This window comes from Capsella rubella, unplaced genomic scaffold (assembly GCF_000375325.1).
Source record: "Capsella rubella cultivar Monte Gargano unplaced genomic scaffold, Caprub1_0 scaffold_5, whole genome shotgun sequence".
NCBI lineage: Eukaryota > Viridiplantae > Streptophyta > Magnoliopsida > Brassicales > Brassicaceae > Capsella > Capsella rubella.
Window position 1 is genome coordinate 4,956,726 of NW_006238919.1, and position 23,352 is coordinate 4,980,077.

Below are 23,352 nucleotides of genomic sequence, written 5' to 3' on the forward strand. Positions count from 1 at the left end.
CTCCCTTTGTCAAGTGTGCAATATGGAGGAGGAAACGATATCGCATGTTTTATTTGGATGTTCTCTAGCCAGTCGAGTTTGGAGTACTATTTCTCCCTCATTACATGGACATGTGTTCACGGATGACATTGTTGGAATCATCACACATGTTTTTAACCTTTTGGAGAGTAATGAGCTCGCTTTGCAGTATAAGGTCGCAATGCCATGGATCTTTTGGGAAGTTTGGAAAGCTCGCAATGGTGTTATTTTTGCAGGTCAGGCGCAAGATCATCATATTGTGCTCGCCACCGCTGTAAACAATGCTGAAGAATGGGCCTCTCAACAGCATATTATTCGATCAGAGGTATCTATAGGTGCTAGTCGAGCTGGTTTTGGTGCGACGAGATGGTCTCGACCAGCTTTGGGAGTTTTGAAATGTAACATCCATTGTTCATGGGTGAATGACCGATCCTTATGTGGAGGAGCTTGGTTACTCCGGAATCATGAAGGCGAAGCTATGTTCTACGCAAGAGATGCTTTCCTTCCGCGAGTGAATAGGATTTCTGCTGAGCTAAGTTGCGTTCATTGGTGCTTGCAGAGTCTTAAGGATCTACATGTGAATTCTTGCGAGTTGTGGTCAGACTGTAGAGCAGCGATCTCCGCAGTTGAATCTCCTTTGCTTTGGCCTAAGTATCGGGCTCAACTAAAAAGAATTTCTGAGCTTTTACAGTCCATGGGAGAGGTGAAGTTTAAGTTGTCACATTTGAAAGCCAATTCTTTAGTTTCAGACATTGCAAAGAGTGTGACAAGAGATGGACGCCTCACTTCATATGTTGCTTTGGGCGGCCCGGCTTGGTTGTTGGATAGGATTGAGGAAGAACGTCGGGGTAGCGGTTGAGGCTTGGTGACTGGAATTTTTTAGTTTTTTACAAGTTCCTCTGCCTTTATCAATCATGTTCTTCTTTCCTTGACGTTGGTTTATTAATAAAGTTGCTGAAGTGTTTAAAAAAAAAAAAAAGTAAAAACATTTAATAAATAATTTTGTTTTGTTAAACCTATAATCTCGTTTAATTGTACAATCTAAATCTTAATCCTCTTTTATAAATTGAAACAGATAAATAACCTTGTATAAATTGTGTAATCTCTAAACTCTACTCCTTATTTATAAACCTAAAAATTGACATAAAACCTTGTTTAATTGTTAAATCTAAACCATAATCCTCATTTATAAAACCAGGCAACCATATAACATGTTTAGTTGTAAAAACTAAACTTTAATCCTTCTTTATAAACTAAATTGACATATAATCTCGTTTAATAGTAAATATTAAACCCTAATCTCTTTGATAAACCCAAACTGACATAACCAAAAATTAGGTTAACAATTTAATTATAAGTAAAAATTTCTGATTTGTTTTTGTCATTTTCTATTTTTATCTATATTTTTAAAGAATTAGATGTGTCTTATTCCGGCATCTAATGTTTTACTTCACATATATCACAATCACGTGAGTTAGTAACTCTGAAAACCAAGTTTTACATAATAAGAATTTTTGAATGAACGTTAAAAATCCATTATATTTAGGTATACTTTTATATAAATAACTTATGTAGAATTATTTTATGATAGGTTTATAAATTTAATTTAAAATATTCTAATATATCTTAAATTTACAAATGTCAATATCTTATCGGTACAATTGACACATATCACATTAATGACTACCTTATTTAGATTAACTTACTGAATAAAATATTTAAATATTACATAATACTCGCGATAATGAAAATATTTTCTAAGATTAACTTATAATTAACTAATTTATTGTATTTTTTTATTTGTTAATTTTTTTATTCCTTAGACCTAATTAATATTTATTATTTTTATTAATAATTTATTTTATAATTACTATCTTTTTTCTTTTAGGATTACTACTAAGTAATTGTTAAATTTTCTAAATTTTTATTTTCTTCTTTTTATTTTGCATTTTTTCTTGAAAATTAATTTATATAATTTCTTACCACTAATTATCTGACACATATCAACCTCTTATCAATTCAATTAACACATGTCATAATCTTGTTAATGACTAACTTTGAAAACCTAACTTTATATAATAAGATAAAAGTTGAGGCTATAAGCTTTTGAGAGCGTCCACATAGGATTTTAGACGACGAATCGCTGTTCGACAAATCATTAGTTAACATTTCAAAATTATATTTGTTTTCTATATTAATATATTTGTAAAAAAGAAAAAATACAATATATAGACATAAATTAAAAATAATATTTCTTTTTTTCCAGAATAAATAAATGTTATAAAACTAATCAAAACAGAAAATTTTAATTAAAAAAATTATTAATTTATAAACGAAAATAAAGAAAACATTTAATATGTAAGTTAATGTTATATTTCTAAAACTTATTATGGCGTTTTGCACTTTGTCCTATAATTTTAGCTATAAATATAGAAGCTTGGGATACAACATTAGAAAACTCTGATTTTAAAGTTATAAAAAATGAAAAATAAACACTAAAATACATAGTGAATAATTGATCCGAGAACATTTCTATTTTTAAAATGTTCAATTTCTAATGAAAATGTTAAATTTTTAGAAATTACTATGGCGATTTGCCCTATATTTTTAGATATAAATATAGAGCTTGTGCTACAACATTAGATATCAAATAATTAGGTTAGTTAGGTAGTGCATGTTGTTATTATGGTTTCCATATTGTTTTGGTTCTTCTATAATTAAATTTCTTATTATGCGTTATGATTTTTTTTTCTTCTCCCGAGGATATATTCTCTGTTTTTGGTTTTTAAATTCTGTGAGCTTTTATTATTTTACTATGAATATATATTGTGTTTGTTGATTTTGCTTATTTCGGTTTATGTTTTGGGTTTATAGATCATGTGATCTTTGATCTAAAACCATTGGTGTTCCTATTGTGAACGAGACTAAAACTACATGTCGAACAAGTAGACAAAGGATCCAAACGGAAAGAAAAATCGATAAAGAATTAAGAATTTTGGTTTAGTGTGTTTATCCGCTAATTTGTTTATTTCAGTGGGTTTAGTTTTTGTATTTTTTTGTTTCTAACAAATAAATGTTGCTACTACTGTGAACCCAAGAAAAGTTAGAGGTTTGTAATCTCATTCCTATAATTCCCATTACTGAATATGTTATCTACCTATAAAAGTTTAATGAAGTTATGTAACATATTATCACATACAATAATATAAACCACTTATGCAGATTTATTATGTCTCTCCTCCACGTTTCCAATGAGATTTTTCGACAACGATGTTAATCAACTACTGAATACAATACTTAACATAGTATGTAGGGGCATTCATAGACTTATATATGTTCACTATTTTAGTCAGCAAAATCTGAGTGCTTACATTGAAAATAGTACTACTCTCTAATGTAACTAAAAGTAAATTTTTTCTTTTTGTAGGGTGCTGATAATGGCTGAAAGAACCCATCCTTTTTTTTTTTTAATTTTAAAATGCAAACCGGATTAACCCATTTAAAGCAAACCAGACAATCTCACTAACACAAACCAATTAACGTAATCAGTGGAAGACTTAATAAAAAAAAATCCAATTAAACAATTCCATTAAACCAACATGTTCAACCAACGTTATTCCAGAAACTTAATCATCCTAACATCCTTCTAAGTTCCATTCTAACATCCTAACAAATCCTACAATAATCTAAAACACCAATGAGCGCCTAGATCATCCTTCTCTCCTCGCCATGATTCCACGGATCACACTTTACTTTTACCTGCATCAAAGAAAGAGATGCATAAGTATTTCATAAATACTTAGTGAGGTAATCATCCCACCACTGGCTATACACACAAGTAGAAATGAACACATCCAAGTATTAACTCAAACAACCACCAATATAACACAAAACAACACAACATGACCCGTTCTGACGAGTAGTGTCGATCGACACCATCCGCTGGTGTCGCTCGACACTCGCGACCATCCTCGCGAGAAAGAAAGTTGGTGTCGACACCCTCCATTGGTGTCGAGCGACACCGAAACCCTAACTTCGCTCCAGCCGCTTCTCGTCGACGGATCCACCAACTCCAGAACTCCATGCCCGATCTATCACCTCCCCAGACTCGTACCAAGACACCATACCACATAAACAAGCATACAAACACAAAAATCAATCATCAATCAGAGGAAACACTCAAAATATGCATCAAAACTGCTTAGATCAGCCTAGTCATGCACTCACCTCTTAGACAAGAGAGAACAGCAACGAACATGGACTTGTAAGGGTGAAAACAATCTCCACAGACACCACACACCAAACACCACAGATCAACCTTTCTCTAGCCTTGAACCACCAAGAACAAGCTTTGATCGCTCAATACCAAATGTTTGGCTTTGAACTTGATGAGGTTTCTGGTATTAATGTCTTGAGGTTGAATATAGATTTAAACAGTTTTATGAACGTAATTTATCTACATGTGATGGTAAGGTCTCTGGTTTCTTCGGCCTGTTTCGAGAAAATTTCTGATTTTCTATACCTTTCGTTATTAAAGTTTAATATCAAACAAGTTTCCTTGCATGTAACAAACAAACGTACTGTCATTGAAAATAATCTGAAATTTGGTAGAAGTATTATGATAACTTGGAACAAAGTTCTGGTAGAAAGGAATTGAATTTTGAGATCATAAGGTCAAATAAACGATTTTTTTTGTAGTTAATTTGTAGGCTTATGGAGCTATTTTTTGGTTAAGGTTTTATATTTCTTTCTTTGTTTTTAACCACATAATAATGAATGTTATACATAGAAGAAGATGGAGAGGATCTGGTATAAAGTTAAGAAGATGATGAGGAAAATAAGAGGAAGAAGAATAGTATGACGAAGAAGCGGACGGTGAATGTAACGATGATAATAACCATGAAAGATCGAAAATGAAATTGACAAAAAGGTATATGAAGAGTATGAAACGATCAATGTGAAAAGAAATACGAAGGTGTTTACGGCCAATTAAATATGAGTAAAAGATTGATTCATGATTCTGTTATCATATTTGATTCCTTAACACAACTGATTTTATAATTTTTAAAAGGGAAAAAAGCCTAAAATTTCGCCATCTATTATTTTTTTGGACGATTAATACATGTACTTTTTTAGTTGGACTAAAAAACTTCGTTAATTTAATTTTGTTATAAAAAGTCTTTGTTTATTTAACTTCTGGTAAATTCTTACCTGCGATCTCACACCAAAAATAAAATTCCAATTTTACCCCTACCATTTAAATTAATTTTTAATGTTTAAATATTATGGTAGTAATTTTTACTTTTAACTATTTATATTTAGGATTTATTGTTTAGGATTTAGAAATTAGTTTGGAATGTTAAAAACTATAGATTAATTTTTGCAATATTTTTGGAAGAAAACGTATTTTAGTGGTATTTTTTGAAAAATAAAACTTATAATGATATTTTGGTATAAAATTTATAATGGTATTTTTGGAAAATATTCATTTTAGTGTTATTTTGACAATTTCCCTTTTGTTTTACTACTATTATTTAGTTATAAAATAAATAAAAATAAAAACAAAATCTTAAAATACAAAGATTACTTTAGTATTATTGGAGAATATAAAACTTGTAAGCAAAACTAATTTGAAATAACCTAAAAAGGTTTGTAATGGATATAGATTTATTAATTTGTAAGAAAAATTGATTGGAAATTTTTCAATAATTTATTTTTGTATTTACATTTTCTTTAAAATTTTATAAATTGATAAGATTTTTTTTTTTTTTGCTAAACATGTAACTATCATATATAATGAAGAGTAGGAATTACAAACTGCAAGACCTTAGCAAAAGCAGCCATGGCAAAAAAATAAAAACAAGGCCACAATAATAAACAACAAGGATAAGGATTAGCGAATCCACAAACACATTAACTCATCCCAACGCTTTCTGAGGCGACGAGAGGAGATGATGTTTCTAACTTCACGGTCCACCAATTTGAAAATAAGAGGCGGAGCAATCCTCGCAGAGTTATGGTAGACATTGTTCCTTTGCCTCCAAAGATTGTAGATTACAACTTGTGCGGAAACCATATGAAGGAGAGAGGGAGCTGATGGAGATGATCGTCGAGTCCAGGAAAGAAGTTCAGCCCAAGAACTGAACAACCTTTGGCGAGGGGAGATCCTATTGATACCATTCTCCAAATTTGACCTGCAAAATCACATTGAAGCAGTAGGTGGTCTGTAGACTCAGAACCCACAGTGCAAAGGCAGCAAGCATCCGATCGGGTTTGTCCCCAAGCGACCAGCCTTTGTCTCGTTGGCAGCCTGTTAAGATGACTCACCCACATGTTAAAAGCATATTTGGGCACTGCACCTCTGAACCAAACCGATTTAGTCCACTCTTCCTCTTGTACTCTAGGTCGCAGCACATCCCAAGTTTTGGTAGCTGAGAAACCCTGACAAGCAACATCATTCACACACCATTGATAAGAGTCCTCATGGCTGGTGCTGGTCGGGCTGGGAAGTGTTCTCAGATGGGCTAAAATTGAGGTCGCTTCCGCAGATCGCGTGAGAGGAAGTCTCCAAGCATTTCCCGAGTACGCTTCAGCCACCTTTGCATTCCTCGGAATCCTCAAAGTCCTTAAGCCGATGTTCCCCAAGCGTTTGAATAAGGGGCCAAGAGAGGTCCAGTGATCAAACAAAAATGAAGCTCTCTTACCACTTCCAACATTCTCCAAGTCCATGCATCACCTGCAGCGGCATTTGCATACCAAAAAGAACAGTTTTTGAGATGGTGATGATGGTGCCATTCCGCCCACAGCGAATCGTTATTCTCAAAAAGACGCCATATAAGCCTGAGATTAAGTGTCTTAGACACAACACAAGCCGGTCCTGACTTGCTCGACTCACCAAGCTCTGCAACACAACCAGACTCCTTGATACCACCAGACACTATTATCCCACCATGATCTGTCACGCGGGTAGACTTAACCGCAGTGCCACTGCTATCAACAACAGTGCTAATAGCAGCAAGAGATGGGTCATCAGAGGAAGCTTTAACTTGCCAAGCTTGACTAGGGGAAGGCTTTCCTTTAGCTTCAGCAGTTGTAGCATGGACGACTAGGCCAGGGGTTCTAGATCTCCTTCTTCTTTGATTTCTCCTGGTTTTTATAGCTTTCCCATCTCGCTTGGGACAGTTCTCAGAGGAATGAACGGTTGATGAACAGAACTTGCAGGTGATAGGGGCTGATCTACAATGACGCAAGCTATGACCAATCTCTTTACAATGGGCGCACACAGGAGACATCCAAGGGCTTGAGACAAGGATTCTGCAGACTTCTCCTGAATAAAACTGGACATTCACCGCCTCGGGCAAAGGCTTTCGAGGATCAATGAAGGTGAATACCTTTGCAACCTCCAAGTTTGTCTTGTTTTGAGTGGAAGGATGCAAACATTCTGGTTTTCCCACTAGGCTTGCGATTCGCTGGAGACCTTCTTCATGGAATAACTGAAAAGGGACATTCCGCAATTCCAGCCAAATCGGAGCTGAGGAGAGTTCAGGCTTAACCGGCACTATCCCAGGCTCCCACTTTGCCACAAACATTGTCTGGCCTTCAATCTGCCACAGACGTTGATTCAAGACTCTATGACGGGTGAACGAGTTAGGGATCCGAAAGAGGAAGGTGTTTCCTTCCATCTTCGAGACAGAGATGTCCCTGTATTGCCAGCTCCAAATGCCATTAACAATGTTGTGTATTGTTCCTTGCGCAGGTGGGTCGGAATAGAATTGACCAAGTATGAAGAAATCCCAGGAACGCTTGTTCCTCTCGATGACTTCATTTGGGATTTTTACACATAGCTCCCCGGAGGGTAATGTAAATGGGGTTCCTTGCTTCTTCAGCTGCTTAGAGGAACCCTTTGCTTTTTCCACCCAAGATGAGGTAGGGGGGACAGTAGGATGATTCTCAGAACCCTTCAAAGTCTTAATCGATACCGGCTCAATAGAGATTCCTGGAGCAGCAAATACCGAAGACTTCAAAGGAGGATCAGGAGGACCGTGAAGAGAGGTTGTCGGAGCCCGAGTATTCTCTTCAGAGATGGCCAAGTCTGTTTTGGAAACAGTCGATTGGGCATAAGAACTCACTGGAGGGGACGCTTGAGAGACGACTGAAGACTCAAAACCGGAGGCTGTGCCATCGACGGTGGAGGCTGAGGTCATAATCGGCTTCGCCAGATTTGAAGAGGGAACAGAGAGCAAGGAAGCCGGCTCAACAGAGATTCCTGGAGCAGCAGCTTCCGGCGGCGACAGATCCGGGCACACTAAGGCTGGCGAGAGATCGGAGAAGAAGCGGACGAATCGCAGAGACGAGGCTTAGCGACCGGGGGGGCTGAAGCGCGAGCATGGACAGTGGAAAATTTGGAGGAGCCAGGGACCACCCCGCGAATAGCCTTCTTTTTCTTTTTAGGCGTCGGAAGAAATTTCCGACCACCGGCGTGAGGCCAGCGTCGGGGGAAGGATGAGAAGTGAAAATCGCCTTAAAATCGCCTTTTTAATTGTTTTTTCGATAAGATTTTCTTTCTATTTGGTATTTTATATTTATAAATAAATTAATAACAGTAAACATAATATCAATAAAATTAATTTTGAGTTAAAATTTTATTTTTATCAATTTTTTTTTATCAAATGAAATTAAAAATTAATACCATATATTTAAACATTAATAATTAATTCAAATGGTAGGGGTAAAATTGGAATTTTATTTTTGGTGTGAGATCGCGGGTAGGAAGTTACCAAAAGTTAAATAAACGAAGACTTTTTATAACAAAATTAAATTAACGAAGTTTTTTAATCCAACTAAAAAAATACATGTATTAATCGTCCAAAAAAATATTAGATGGCGAATTTTTAGACTTTTTCCCATTTTTAAAAATCTATATTTGACATAAATTATTTCTTGTCTTAAAGTAATTTAATTTTTCTTACAAAATAATATTTTATTACTATCATTAATCATATATATTTTATACGAAAGTATATCAAATAAACCAACGCGTAGTATGGGTTCACAACCTAGTCTATATATATAATGGGAGAGTTCTTTCTCCCTCTAAAGCTGTCCTTTTTTTTTTGTCATCACCCTCCAAAGCTGTCAACATCAGCATTTTTTCTAATTTTATTGTCAAACCCAACAAATAATCTAAATTCATATGTTCTGTTCATCATTTTATTGTCTTTCTGTTAGTTTATAATTTAAACCCCAACACTTTTATATCTACGGCTTATTTTCTATGACATTAAAAGTAACACAAAAGGAACATATTGTTTAGCCCAATTTAATATAAGCTCAAATAAGTTAATAGGTTTACGCTGTCTCTCACTTACGTTCTTTCTTCTACGGATTTATGTCGTTTCCCCTTCAGTTTATCAGAATTCAGAAACTCAGTCTCTTTCTGATTTAATAATCTCTCATGAGATTCTTACTTTTCATATCTCCATGCCTAAGTACTTAAATGTATAATCGCTTATTCCATTGATTCGTATCCCCAACTAAGTTTCGGTGATTTTACATTTATTCTGATAATATAGGTCTTACAATCCAGTCCGAAAAGGTTTAGCGTATCCTCTCTACAATTCACTCACTTCCTAACATTCATTTAGTGCATAATATATTATTTATAATTAATAAAAATTTAAAGATAAAGAAAAAATAATTTTACGTAATGTTAACATAGAATTTCTTTTCATGGTAATAAATAAATAATTAAAAATATAAATATGTAAAATAAATTAAATTTAAAATAGTAAATCCAATACTATGAAAATTTTATTAGTAATAATTATAAACTCTTAATAACAACAAACTTTAAAATAATCATACTTTGGAATTTTAAATGTGGTAATGTGTTTTAAAATTTAAGTAAATTTTAAATGAATGGTAGAATAATACAAATTGTTTGTAATTTTACTTTTAGAATTTTAAAGAGGAAAAATAAATTAAAAGTGAAACATAAGTTCTAAAAAAATATTACATATTTTTATTTATTATTAAATTTTAACTAAAAACAAAAATTACTAAACTCAATTCAAAATACTCTTAAACGAAAATATTTGAAAGGTCACACTTTATGATAAATAATAAATAATTAATTATCACATTATTCATGAGTTCTACAATAAAATATATAGAAAGTGATATGTAAGCCGTAAAGTGATATGTAATTTGTGTAACATATCTCAAAAAGTAAGTTTACTTATTCTCAAGTAGAACTATAACATTGTAACATAATCAAAAAGAAAAACAAGTTTGATATCACATCATTTGAATCAAATGCTATTAACTCAAAATGGACTATTATTAAGGAAAATATTGTTATGATATGTCTTAAAAATCAACTCACACTTCAATATATATTATATGAGAGTTAATCGAAGGTGGAAATAAACTAGATGTCGAGAGGTAACGAGTGCATCGTTGAAGATCACAAGAATTAGTAGTTAAAAGCGATTGAATAGAAATGACTATAACTTAAAAAGATAATGTATATGACTAAATTTTGAAATAATTGAGATCTCATTTATCGTGCGAAATGAAGTGAGTTTTTCCAAAACTCAAGACATACTACTAGATTTAAAGTCAGACATACTCTTCTCGCAAATCTTTTAAAATAATCTTTGTTACCATGTAATAATATTAAATCATTTATTTGTCAAGAAAACACTATCGCCAACAATATATATGTTGTATATCGCGTAAAATTTAGTTTAGTGTTTAATTATATAGCTTTTATCTTTTAAAATTTGAATGATTATAGTTATGCTCAAAGATTAATATTGATAGAAGAGGTTTAAAATTAAAATCCCGCGCAACGCGTGGGTACACAATCTAGTATCTTAATAATTACCATGATTTATATATGACTAAATAAGGGTCCGTGTAAAAAACCGGGTTAAAATTTATGTTTTCACGTATGAACTAAAAATATTGCATGTGTTCAAATTTTTAAAATCATAACATTAAAAAAAAATATTTAATCAATATTAATTGAATATCATATTTTCTAATTTAGACTAATTAGGGTTATTTATTTTCAAAATAAAATTAAAATTAAAATTTGATTGTAAGAATGTTAAATCCAAAGTATTAAAAAAAAAGATGATAATTTTGTAAGTTAGTAAATTGATTTTTGTTGAACAAAATAATTTTGTATCATATATATTTAAAAATTGTTATTAAACATTCATTATAAAAATCGTTATTAAACATTCATTATGAAAATCTAGTAATGTTAAATTATCGTTTACCAAAAACATTGTGAGCTATTCACCATTTTTCATAATACTACTATTACCAAAATTTTAAAAACTTAATTTATATATTACTTGGTGAAAATTCGGGCTACACCCAGTTAATTTTTTAAATATTTTTGTATATACATAGTTAGAAACTTTTTTCATCAAGTTTTTTTTTTGGTGGTTTGTATTTAATATTTTTTTGGCTGAATGATTTTATTTTCTTTGCAAATAGATATTTAATGCATTAATATTTGGTTGTTAATATTTGTTTTTCTTTGATTTTATGGTTGCTAATTTTTGTTTTGTTAGATTTTAATATTGCCTTAATTGTTAATTTTAGATTTAAGTATGTAAATATATCATTTTTACTTCACATGTTTTAAAATTTTGGAATAGTACTTTTTTGTACTGGAAGAAGTAATAGTTATTTTTAAGTTTGCTTTGAAGTATAATTTGAATAGTAAGAAGAAAAGAAGAAGTTTGTGTGTGTGAGAAGTAAGAAAAAGAACTTTATTGGATGAATTATAGTTAGACTATTGTTGTCCTACGTACTGGACAACTTCTTTGGGTATATAACCATGCTTTTATACACTCGTGGTGATCAATGATCAATGAGCATTGTAGTCACGTTTTTTATATATATACTAGGTTCGGACCTGCGCTACAGCGCGGAGGAATGTTTTCGGATTTATGTTATTTTTAGCGTATTTTATCGTATGTTATTTTTTTTTTTCAGTATCAGTAACTATTATTTCGAAATGTATATTTAGTTTCAATTCTTTGGGAAAAGTGTGTATTGGAAAATAAAATACAATATTTAAATAAAACAAATAAAAGAACTAACCCGTAAAGACCCGTGTATTTTAAAAAGAATCATGATAAAATGAGTACTAATTTTAAAAAGAAAAGTATAATTTAATAAATATAATTGAATCATGACATAAAAATGAGTATAACTGAAAAATGAGAAAAGTTAAATCCATATAATATAGGAGTATAACCTAGCTTTTAAATTTGAAATAGATGTGACAGCATAAATTCAAATTTTCCTATGATAACAATTGTAATATTGATTTATTTAACTAAATTTTTAATTATTAAAAAACTTATGGAATATACTCTTAGTAAATATAGTGATTTAGTAAATATAATATAAGAAAATATTTTATGCTTGATATTCAGTTTGAAAAGAAAAAAACAAAATCAAAATTAATAATTAAAATTATAAAATTGGGAACAAAAGTTTATATGTAAAATAGATTTGAAAACATTTTTTTAACGGCGTTGTACATATTTTTTTTTTTTTCAATCTAGTAATATATGTCTATTTTGGAAAATTAAAATTTCAACATATGTAAAAAAAATGTTGAATTTGTATTATACATTTGTATTATATATTGTAATATAATAAATTTAAAATAAGAACACATAAATTTAAAAGGAGAATTATTTTTAATTAGTTAGAGAAATATTAGGAAATCAAATATTAGATATGGAAATAATACAATTATAGTTACCTAAATATATGTAATGATATTTAATATGAAAATAAACATTTATTTCAAAGATCCAATTTCTGAATCCGGGTTAAAAGTAATAAATCCTTTTGTACTTCTCTTTTAATATATAGGGGATATATATTTTTTGGGGTCTGTTTGGATACACTTTGTGTTCCCCAATTTATTATTATTTTCGTGATTATTGGTTAGTTATTACTATTAGTTTTGATTTTTATTTTCTTGGAAAATATATTTTGCTGTCATTACTTATGTTTTGCAACAGGGTTGTAGTCACATTTTTTTTAATATTTTTTTTTAGGTATGTGTGGATACACTTTGTGTTCTCCAATTAATAGTATAGATGCAAAGATATAACGAATTATATGACAAACAAAAACAAAGGTAATCATCCTTGTCCCAAGATTCCGAACTTTTGACCTATAAAACTCCACAAAGAAAGGAAAAAAAAAACTCTACCTATAAAACTCCACAGAGAAAGGAAAAAAAAAACTCTATAAATCTTCATTGCTTCTAAAAGCTCCTTTAGTGTTTACGCATCTATTCAGCTGCGTCTATTCATTCTAGGCTATGAAGTTTAAGCTTCTTTCATAGTATAGACTAATCAATGGAGATTTACTGAATTCAATGAATCGGATAGGGAGAAAAGAGAACACCTATTAATCACTCCATCTTGGAGTTGGAATGGGGAAATTTTTGAGAAAAGATGGAAAGAAGAATAGTATTATATTTATTAGGGAAGGATTTTAGGAATTTTGTTTAAAAAAATGTTTATTATTAAGTTTCAAAATTTTAACTAAATATTAAATTCTAGTGGCATGATTTCTAGATAGTTTTAAAGTACATGAATTATTCAAAAGTGCTGCAGAAATGTTATTTTCTTTTTAATTCATGTTTTTATTAAATTTATTTTAACAAAAAATATTTTTTAACGTTTATAGAAGAATTGGAGGTGAATGTTATTTTCTGAAAATCATAATCTTCATTGAAGGAGTAAAGTTGTTATGAAGATATTGTAGAGATTTCAGGAAAATAATATTAGGAAAAATGTATTTCGAAATAACTGGGAAATGTTTTTAGGTTGTACCATTACAGTTCAACTTGTTGCTTTCTTGATGTTGTGCGATTTTTTTGTTGTTGAAAAAACTACAAAGTAATCGTATGGATGCGTCAACATAAATGCTATGTTGTAGTTAATTCTTTATTATTTTTCGATTCCAAACTTTTAGACCGTAAGGACCTATTCGACCGATAATACATTTTCGGAAATGATTAGATCCTCCCGAAGACTCGACACTCTAAGATGGTGAAAATATATTCCTTAGGATCAACAGATGGTGAAGCCACAAAGAACAAGGATGGTGGAGCGAATGGTTGCACAAGAGCTGCGAAAGACTCTTGATTTACCAAACTTGAATCCCTTAGATATGACACACTAAGACGAATTCAAGGGTGACAATGAGAATCACTCTCGACAAGACCTCCTGGATATGACACACCAAGACAGATCATGCATTGACCAATGGATATTACACACCATTAACCAAACCAATGGATATTACACACCATTGACGAAAAATGATAAACACTCTCAAAAGGTTCCAAAAATATCAAAAAGGCTTATTCTTATTATTCATGAGATAACCTCATTATATAAAGGAAAAAATATATCAAAAACGTCCATAATAATAGTTCAACATGCAGAATTAAATGATGTTTTGTTATTTAAGAGAGATGAAATTCAAACTCTAAAGTGCATGTAAGAGAGAAAACGAAAGAATTAAATGATGTTTTGTTATGGACGAAAATTGATCTTCCTTCCTTTTTTTTTGGGCTGAATTCACTTAGTTGGGCTTCTCTCATGGACCAAGATTGTACAACAACTTGGTTTGTAGCTCAATTCATTCTCGCCCATTTGGAATCCTTCGTTGAATGGATGCATATCTAAAATCAATAACTCCTTCGTCTCAACTCCGTTTGACTTGATTCTTCTTTGAGGAGTTTTGTAGTTGAGTTGAGCATCTTATCCAAGTCGTTTCGTGCATAGATTCCTTGTGGTTGAGAAAATATGCTTATAACAATGACGATTTTGTGTTGTAATGTGATTTATAAGGTTATTTCAAAGATCATAACAAATAGACTAAAAGTGGTATGCCCAAAGATATTGTTGGAAATCAATAGGCTTTTGTGAAAGATTGTTTATTGATTGAGAATCTGCTTCTTGCCACGGATTTGGTTAAAGATGATCGAATAGCTTCAATCTTGGGACGGTGTGCCATAAAAATAGATATTTCGAAGGCGTTGATTCGATTCATTGCAATTCTTTAGATATGTCCTTACCACTCTTGAATTTCCACCTATTTTTGTGCATTCGATCATGCTTTGTGTTACCACTGCTTCTTTTTCAGTTCAGCTTAATGGAGAACTAGCTGGACTTTTTTTAAGCTGTAGAGGCCTGAGACATGGCTGTTCACTTTCTCCTTATCTCTTTGTTATAAGCATGGACGTACTTATATGGTCGGTCTTATGGAGTATATGTAACTTCCGGGTGGTTGTATTTGGACTCCAACGACAGTGTATAGGAGAGATAGAGAAGACCGGATTTACACTCACATAAAGCAAAAATCGCATGGGAAGATGGTTGTAAACCAAAGCGTGAGGGTGGACTAGGGTAAGGTTATTAAAGGAGGCAAAGGATGTATGTTGTTAAAATCTAATATGGCATCTAGTCTCTCGTGGTAAGTCATTCTGGGTAAAATGGGTTGAGACATATATTGGGATATTAATCGATATTACAAATCGTATCCGTATGTTTAGCAATTACAGTAAATAGTTTTCTTTAATCTTTGGTAATTAGACTTGGTGATTGAGCCTTTCTATTGTATATATTGATGTAATCATTGTCAAACTGAAATAAAGAAAGATATTACACATCTCTTCTTCCTCTGATTTCACATGGTATCAGAGCCTGAAACCTAATTTTTTCATCTCTTTGATTTTTCTATTGCACATGGCGATGAACGCGAACGAAGCGAACCCGACAAACAGCGAGGTGAGACGCAAAATCTCTCCATACGACTTGAGTGCTGCGGATAATCCCGGTGATGTGATGTCACTTCCTTTGTTGAAAGGAGCAACCTATGAAGAGTGGGCATGTGGATTGAAGACCACTCTCTGTTCACGAAAGAAATTTGGTTTTTAGACGGCACCATAGCTCGCCCAGCAGAAGGATCCGCCGATCTCGAAGACTGGTGGACCATCTAGGCACTGTTGGTTTCTTGGATACGAATGATGGTTGATCCGTCTCTACGTTCCAACATCTCTCACCACAACGTCGCGAAGGATTTGTGGGACCATATGAAGAAACATTTTTCTGTCACAAACGGTCCTGGTGTTCAGCAGCTAAGGCAGAGCTGGCTTGTTGTAAGCAACGGGGACTCGCGATTGAAGCATATTATGGGAAGCTCAATCGGATTTGGGATAGTAAGGCGAATCACATGTCTCTTCGTGTTTGGAAGTGTGGAAAGTGTGAGTGCGACTTGACTACACTTCAGGAGAAAGATCGAGAAGAAGACAAGGTTCATGATTTCTTGTCTGGACTTGATGAAACATTCATGACAGTGAGATCAAGCCTTTTATCATGAACACTAATTCAGCCAATGGAGGAAGTTTATAATGTGGTGCGTCAAGAGGAGGATTTGAGGAATAATGCTAGAAAGAGTGATGATGTTCCTGAAATCACAGCCTATGTTGTTCATCAAAAACCACGAAATGCTCCTCTTGTGCGTAGTGATGATGGATCGAGTGTCTGCAAGCACTGTCATAGTGGAGGTCACACTTCATATAGCTGTTTTGCGGTGATTGGTTATCCGGAATGGTGGGGAGAGCGACTGAGAAGCAGAACAATACAAGGAAGGGGCCGTGGTTCTTCTTCTTCCCCCGTTGTTGGTAATGGTCGGAATCCAAGCTACGCAAATGCAGTTCATGTTCCAAACACGATGAGTCATGAACAAGCTAATTATGTGGTCACCGATTCGGACCGTGACGGAGTAAGCGGCTTCAACAATATTCAGTGGCAGAACCTTGTGAAGCTTCTAAATGCTTGTGCTAATGGGGTTGCAAGCTCTAGTAACGAAAAACTCTCTGGTAAGTATTCTTTTCCCTCTTGGATTTTGGATACAAGAGCCTCACATCATCTCACAGAAAATTATGAAATCCTTACAAACATCAGAACCATGGATCCTGTGGTAGTAATTATGGCAGATGGGAGACAGAGAATATCCAACATGGAGGGTACTATTGTGTTCGGAACGCAACTTATTTTGAAATCCATTTTTTATGTGGAAGAATTGCAGTCGGATCTTTTATCAGTGGGATCTTCTTGATGAGAATCGTTGTGTAGTACAAATGACTGATAAATTCCTTGTACATCAGGACCGCGTTTCGAGGATGAAGATTGGAGCGGGGAATCGTGAATGTGGAACCTATCGTCTCTCCCGCATGGAGTTGGTTGCGTTAGTCATGGCTCAAGATGCGAAAGCTTACGAGTTTTGGCATAGTAGAATGGGCCACCCATCTCCTACAGTAGTTGGTTTACTTCCAAATGTTTATGTTTCTGTTGATTCTGAAATTTTCAATAAGGCGTGTGATGTTCGTTTCCGCGCCAAGCAAACAAGAGCTTGTCTTTCAATAAGTGATAATAAAACCTCATCAGTTTTTGAGCTTATCCATTGTGATCTTCTCGGCCAACGGCTGACTTACGATCATAACTCAGCCAACAGTTACGGCTGACTTATAAAAATCTGGCTGAGTTATGAGAAAACGGCTAATAACTCAGCCGCCACTACGGCTGAGTTATAGTCTGATGGTTGAGTTATCAGAAGTTTGGCTGAGTTATGTCTTCGATACGGCTGACTTAACTTTCTCCGGTTGGCTGAGTTATCGACAACGGCTGAGTTATCAAATGTCGTTACGGCTCACTTATGTTTCAGAGACATAACTCAGTCGTAATTGGCTGACTTAACGGAAAACTCAACCATGTTACGGCTGACTTATTGACGAAAGATTTGTTACTCATATAGTTTCCAGTTACGGCTGACTTATTTTTGGTTACGGCTGACTTATTGACGTTACGGCTGAATTTGACATCTTATAAAACATTTTAGTAATTACTTAAATATTTTTCATGTTGTGGCTGATTTAAGTTGTGTTGATGGCTAATTTATTTTGGCTGAATTACAGATTTGTTTGGTGGCTGACTTACGACTTCAAATGCATAATTCCACGTCATCATTCCATGTCATCAACGAGGGAAATACGAAAGGTCGCCCTCTTCAAACCCTCATTTTTTTCTTTCTTTTCTTTTTCACCTGAGTTCTTCACCTTTGTTCTTCATTTTCGTACATGGATCATCCGGCTCAATTAATTGTTGTGTCTGGTAATTGGGCAAAGAAACAGAAATATGTATTTAACGACGAAGGACGGATCGAATGGAAGGATGAAACGGCCACGCAGTTCGGCTTCTTCAGCCGTAGAAAACCTAGAAGGTGATAGAGGATTTGATGGTTTCTGTTATGATTATAGTGAAAACCTAGAAGATGAAGTCAATGGCGATGAAACAGAGTACGAAGAAGCAAAGGAGGAAGAAGAAGATGACGAATTTTCAACCCGATTTGACGTTTTTGACGACTCGGATGGTGCGTCATCTGATGATGATAACTTTACTGTATACGGCGAACATCAGGAGAACGATGAAGATTTAGCGTCTCCTACTCAAAACAGAGCTCATTACTTTGGCAAAGTGGGATCGATTGGGAATTCAGAGTCTTTAAGGGTGGAGATGTCTAAGCTAAACCTCGTCGTAGGACAATCATATGCGAGCAAAGACGAGTAGGATAAACGACTGAAACTTCTTGCCTTTAAAGCCGTATAACTCAGCTGTTACATAACTCATAACTCAGCCATAACATAGAACAAGTCAAACAAACCTCAAATATGCATTATGTCAATTTGTTGTTATAATCAAGTTATGAAATCATATAAATACTAAGTTTTAATATGATACAATCATTTTACCATATTATTCATCAATAATTTAGACTTTGTTGGAAACTTTTCAAAACTATCTAACAACATCGTTATATTCCTATACCCTAAACTAGTTTCTAGTCATAACTAGCACCACATAATTTGAATTGGTTGTAATTGTGGATTTTTTGTTTTTTTCAAAATTATAAATCTTACCTTGCATATTTGTTGCAAATATATATATATATATATATATATATATATATATATATATATATGTTATATGGAAAATGGGCTTTTGCATACCTGGACTATCTAGGTATGTTAATTTCATATAGTTGACTTGTCATTTTGCTAGATCATGCCTAGACTTATTGTAAATTTGAATTTAGTACCTCGAGATTTCATTTCGTGCTGAATAATACAAAAATGTGTTAAATGTGTAACGCTGTTAACTCTCCGCCGACGTGGATTCCACGTCAAATGACACGTAAATCCATCGCTTGATGACGTGGCAAAACAACGTCATTTTGGTCGCTTAGATGGTAATTAAAAATATGTCAACAGCAAGGCTTGAACCTCCAACCAATCACTTTTATACTGACTACATAAACACTAGGCCATCAACACTTAATCGGTATACAAGAACAACGCATTAATATATAGTGTTTCGTATTTCTATATAATTAATATATAGTGTTTCCTATTTCTTCTTCATTAATATTGATCATTCGACACTAGTGTTTCGTATATTTATATAATTATATAATTGCTAATTATAATTTAACTCTTAACTCAGCCGTAACTTACCGTGTAACTCAGCCGTAACGTATTGCGTAACTTTGCATAACTCAGCTGTAACTTAGCCGTAACTCAGCCGTAACATAATCAGAGCTCAGCCTATCCCAGTTTCATTAAACATGACAAAGAACTCTTAAAATTGCTGGTTAAAGAACTCAAATTACAACATAATCAGTCTAAACATGATGAAACATGATGCAAACAACAATTACATTCTCTCCCATAGCCATACAATTATGATTCCTATTACAGAGAGTAGACAAATTGTCCTAAAAGCTGTCTTACCCATATCATCCTCAATCTTTTTCATCAATTTTTCCTCAAGCTTCTTACCCAGTTCTTCCTCAAGCTTGTCAAACATTTCTTTTTGAAGATATAAATTTTGAGTAACATTATGCCTTAAGTCTGTCACATCTTCTTCTATTCTCTTTACCTTTTCGTCGACCATCTTAATTTCTTCAACCGATGCCTCATCAACCCATTTGAAGAAATGCGATTCATTCGGCCTCTACTTAACAAAAAAACAAAAAATTCACATCGATGCCCATATGTTAGCAATAAACAATTAATGAAAATTACTACCTTCAAAGCAATCGAGCATCTATAGAAGATACGGTAAGGGTTTTCCTTTGTCTTCGATATGTATGTGATGATATCGTTACCACACCAACATCCGCAATTCGTCGGAAGATCTAGAGGGTAAGCACCATGTGCTGAACTATATGAACTCGACGAGTAGTCGCTCATTATTAAAAGATGGGAACTAGAACCCAGAAATTGAAGACAACCCCAGAAATCGCTGGCAAACCCAGAAATCGAAAGAACCCTAAATCTCCCTTCTGATTTCTCGATTATGTGTATAAGGAAGAAGAAACAATAAACGACGTCGTCTGGGTTAATCTCGGCCAACCCACGAATTTAATTTACGATAAGTCAGCCAAACCTCAAAATCTGTCTAACTATAACTCAGCCAAACCTCGAATCTCAAATTCAAAACCATAACTCAGGCATAACATTTACATAACTCAGCCATAACGATGTAAAATAACTCAGCTGTTACACTTCAATAACTCAGCCAAACATCGAATTTGAAATATAAGATTATACAAACATTCATGTTATTACACCACTTAAATGAGATGAAATTAACATTTTTATTCAATGGTGACAATGAATATAATTAAAATAGCTCGTGTTTATACCTTTTCAGACTTAGGTTTACTACAAAGAGATATTACCCTAAAATGCTTGTCTCATTACTAGGCAGATAGTGTAATACACTAACGTAATACAATTCTATCTTGCATATTAGTGTTAATTTTATCTTTTATATTACAAAGCCACATTAATATATATCCTTATACCCTAATATTAAGTTTATTGTTGAATTTAAAATGCTTGTTTATTGTTAAATTTAATATGTCTTTCATAACTCAGCCACATCTCCGCTTGTTAATTTCGATAACTCAGCCAGATAAGTTTATATGATAACTCAGCCGTAACATGAAAACATACCGCGAAAACTTAAGTTGATTGATAACTCAGCCGTAACGCGACCTTTCGTCTTCTTCTTGTGTATGACGTGGCAATTTCGGGTATGACGTGACATGTCGGATCTGACGTAGCAATTTTTAAGTGAAATATGACCAAGGGTGTTTATTATAATTACACCCATCTCACTAAACATCTAAGGAATTAAAAAAAATTGTCTGTTTAAGGAATAAACATATAATTGTGCTCTATCTAAGTAATGTTTTCTAAAGTATAAGGTGTTTGATGAGAAACAAAGAATATGATAAATCTATAATTGCAATTTTTTCTTTAACTAGTTATGTATAACTATTATAAATTTTAATGATAATAAAAAGGTTATAAACAAATATTAGTTATACAATAATATTATTTTTAACAAAAATAATTAAAAAAATAACGTTTGTTAAGTATTATATCAAACCAAACACTACTTAAAACATGTTTATATTTCTTAATAGAGCTTAAATTCTTATTGTAAATATTATAAAAATTATTTACAATTTCCTTAATTACTTTTTGAAACTAATGCATAATAACTTTTCATGAATTTATTCTTTTTACATAATATGCTTCATAATCATAAATATGAATTTCTGATAAATATTATTCATTGTATTATGAAATATAATAAACACCCAAACTATAATCAATGTTGTGTATGGTACGACCTGTACCAATTCGTAATAATATGTAGTACCAGTTGTACTCGTACCAGTTATACCTAGTAATATTGGTTGTACCCATCTTATTTATATCAAATTCTACTAAGTTGTACTACATTCATAAAATCACTGATTTAGATTAGTTTCTTGTGATTTAGGTCGATTGAAATGTTTAAATCCATGCATCTATTAATAGGGACGTCGGGGTGTAGCCCCATCTAAAGTTTCGTTTAAGTCTATAACCCCACAAAACTTTTAGTTCTTGCTCTAGCTACACATTAAAACTTCAACAAGTTGTATCCCCACATAATTTTAATTTTGAGTTATGACCCCATTGTCGTTAATCACCAACTCCATCTATCCCTTTTCTAAACCGGTTTAAATTAAAACTAAACCTAAACCAAAACTTCATTTCTTTCGACCAACTCCTGGTGTTAGATACTTGTTATGAAGCCTTTACTCAGTTTAGAAGGTATGAAAATTCTCAATATCATGTATTCGATTATCTAAAGCAGACAAAAACAAAGCAGAACCCGAATTTGAAAAAGTGTAATCCATAACCATGATATTTATGAAAAAATGATGCACGTACGTAAAGAGAGCTATAACATCCAATAAAAAGCCAATAATTCACTTATAAGAAAGCTAAAATGGATCTTCGTTTCTTAAGAGTGCCAAAGAAATAAGCTTAACTAAAGCTACACTTGATCCACTTAATTTCCACTAGCTACTCTTGATGATCCACTTGACTTGCACAAGCTTCTCCATGTCCCTGAACAGTTGAAAACAACAAAAAATAAATTTCAAAAGCAGCAAGTACAGAAAGTAAATCCCATCTCAAATAAAGGATACATAAATAGAATGACTAACTCGTCTGGCTCGTTTCGCACATGACCGAGAATTGTGACCAGATCCACCACACTTCTTACAATGCATTGTCCTCTTCGGTTGTGTCGTCACTGGAGATTCTTGCATCTTTCGTTTCAGTTCTTTCTCTGGTTCTTCTTCTTTTTGGACGGAGACTCATTAAGTCCTTTCTTTCGTTTTTGTTTCTTACGCTTCTTCTTTCGTCCATGTTGTGGTGGTTCAGGTGGTATACCCACCAATGATATGTCACCGCGACTCCAATGACCAGCACCTCTCAGTGGGATCATTGCCTCATTATATGTTCCTCTCCAGCGAGTTGTAAGAAACCAATCTGACACATAGTCATCATGATCAAGATTTCTTTTCAAGATCACTCCATACGCATGCACACATGGGATCCTAGTTATGTCCCACTTACAACATGTGCATGTCTTATCTGTCATGTTTACCCTCTCTGAATCCCAACCAGTTTCAACCTCAAATTTTCCACTAGTGCATGGCCATATTGTGCAGATTGCAGCATCTTCATGCTCTTCATCAAGAACTTTCTGGACATATGGTGTAAATTTTGATGGGTGGTTGCTTGCTTTGGTTTTTCTCAATGAAATTCGTGTCATTGCTAATCGCCGTATAGTCTCTAGCATTGGC

General features: G+C 33.2%; 1 protein-coding gene and 1 pseudogene across 1 annotated transcript; both read right to left on the reverse strand.

Moving 5' to 3' along the window:
- Positions 1-5,911: 5,911 nt before the first annotated feature.
- LOC111830611 lies at positions 5,912-6,747 on the reverse strand (annotated as a pseudogene).
- A 13,103-nt stretch (positions 6,748-19,850) lies between these two features.
- On the reverse strand, positions 19,851-20,389 carry LOC111830612 (uncharacterized protein At4g04775-like). The gene is made up of 2 exons (XM_023783094.1): positions 20,225-20,389; positions 19,851-20,150 (listed from the first exon to the last, which is right to left on the reverse strand). Exons 1-2 carry the CDS (start codon positions 20,387-20,389, stop codon positions 19,851-19,853), a joined length of 465 nt encoding a protein of 154 aa, XP_023638862.1.
- Between the last annotated feature and the right edge of the window lie 2,963 nt (positions 20,390-23,352).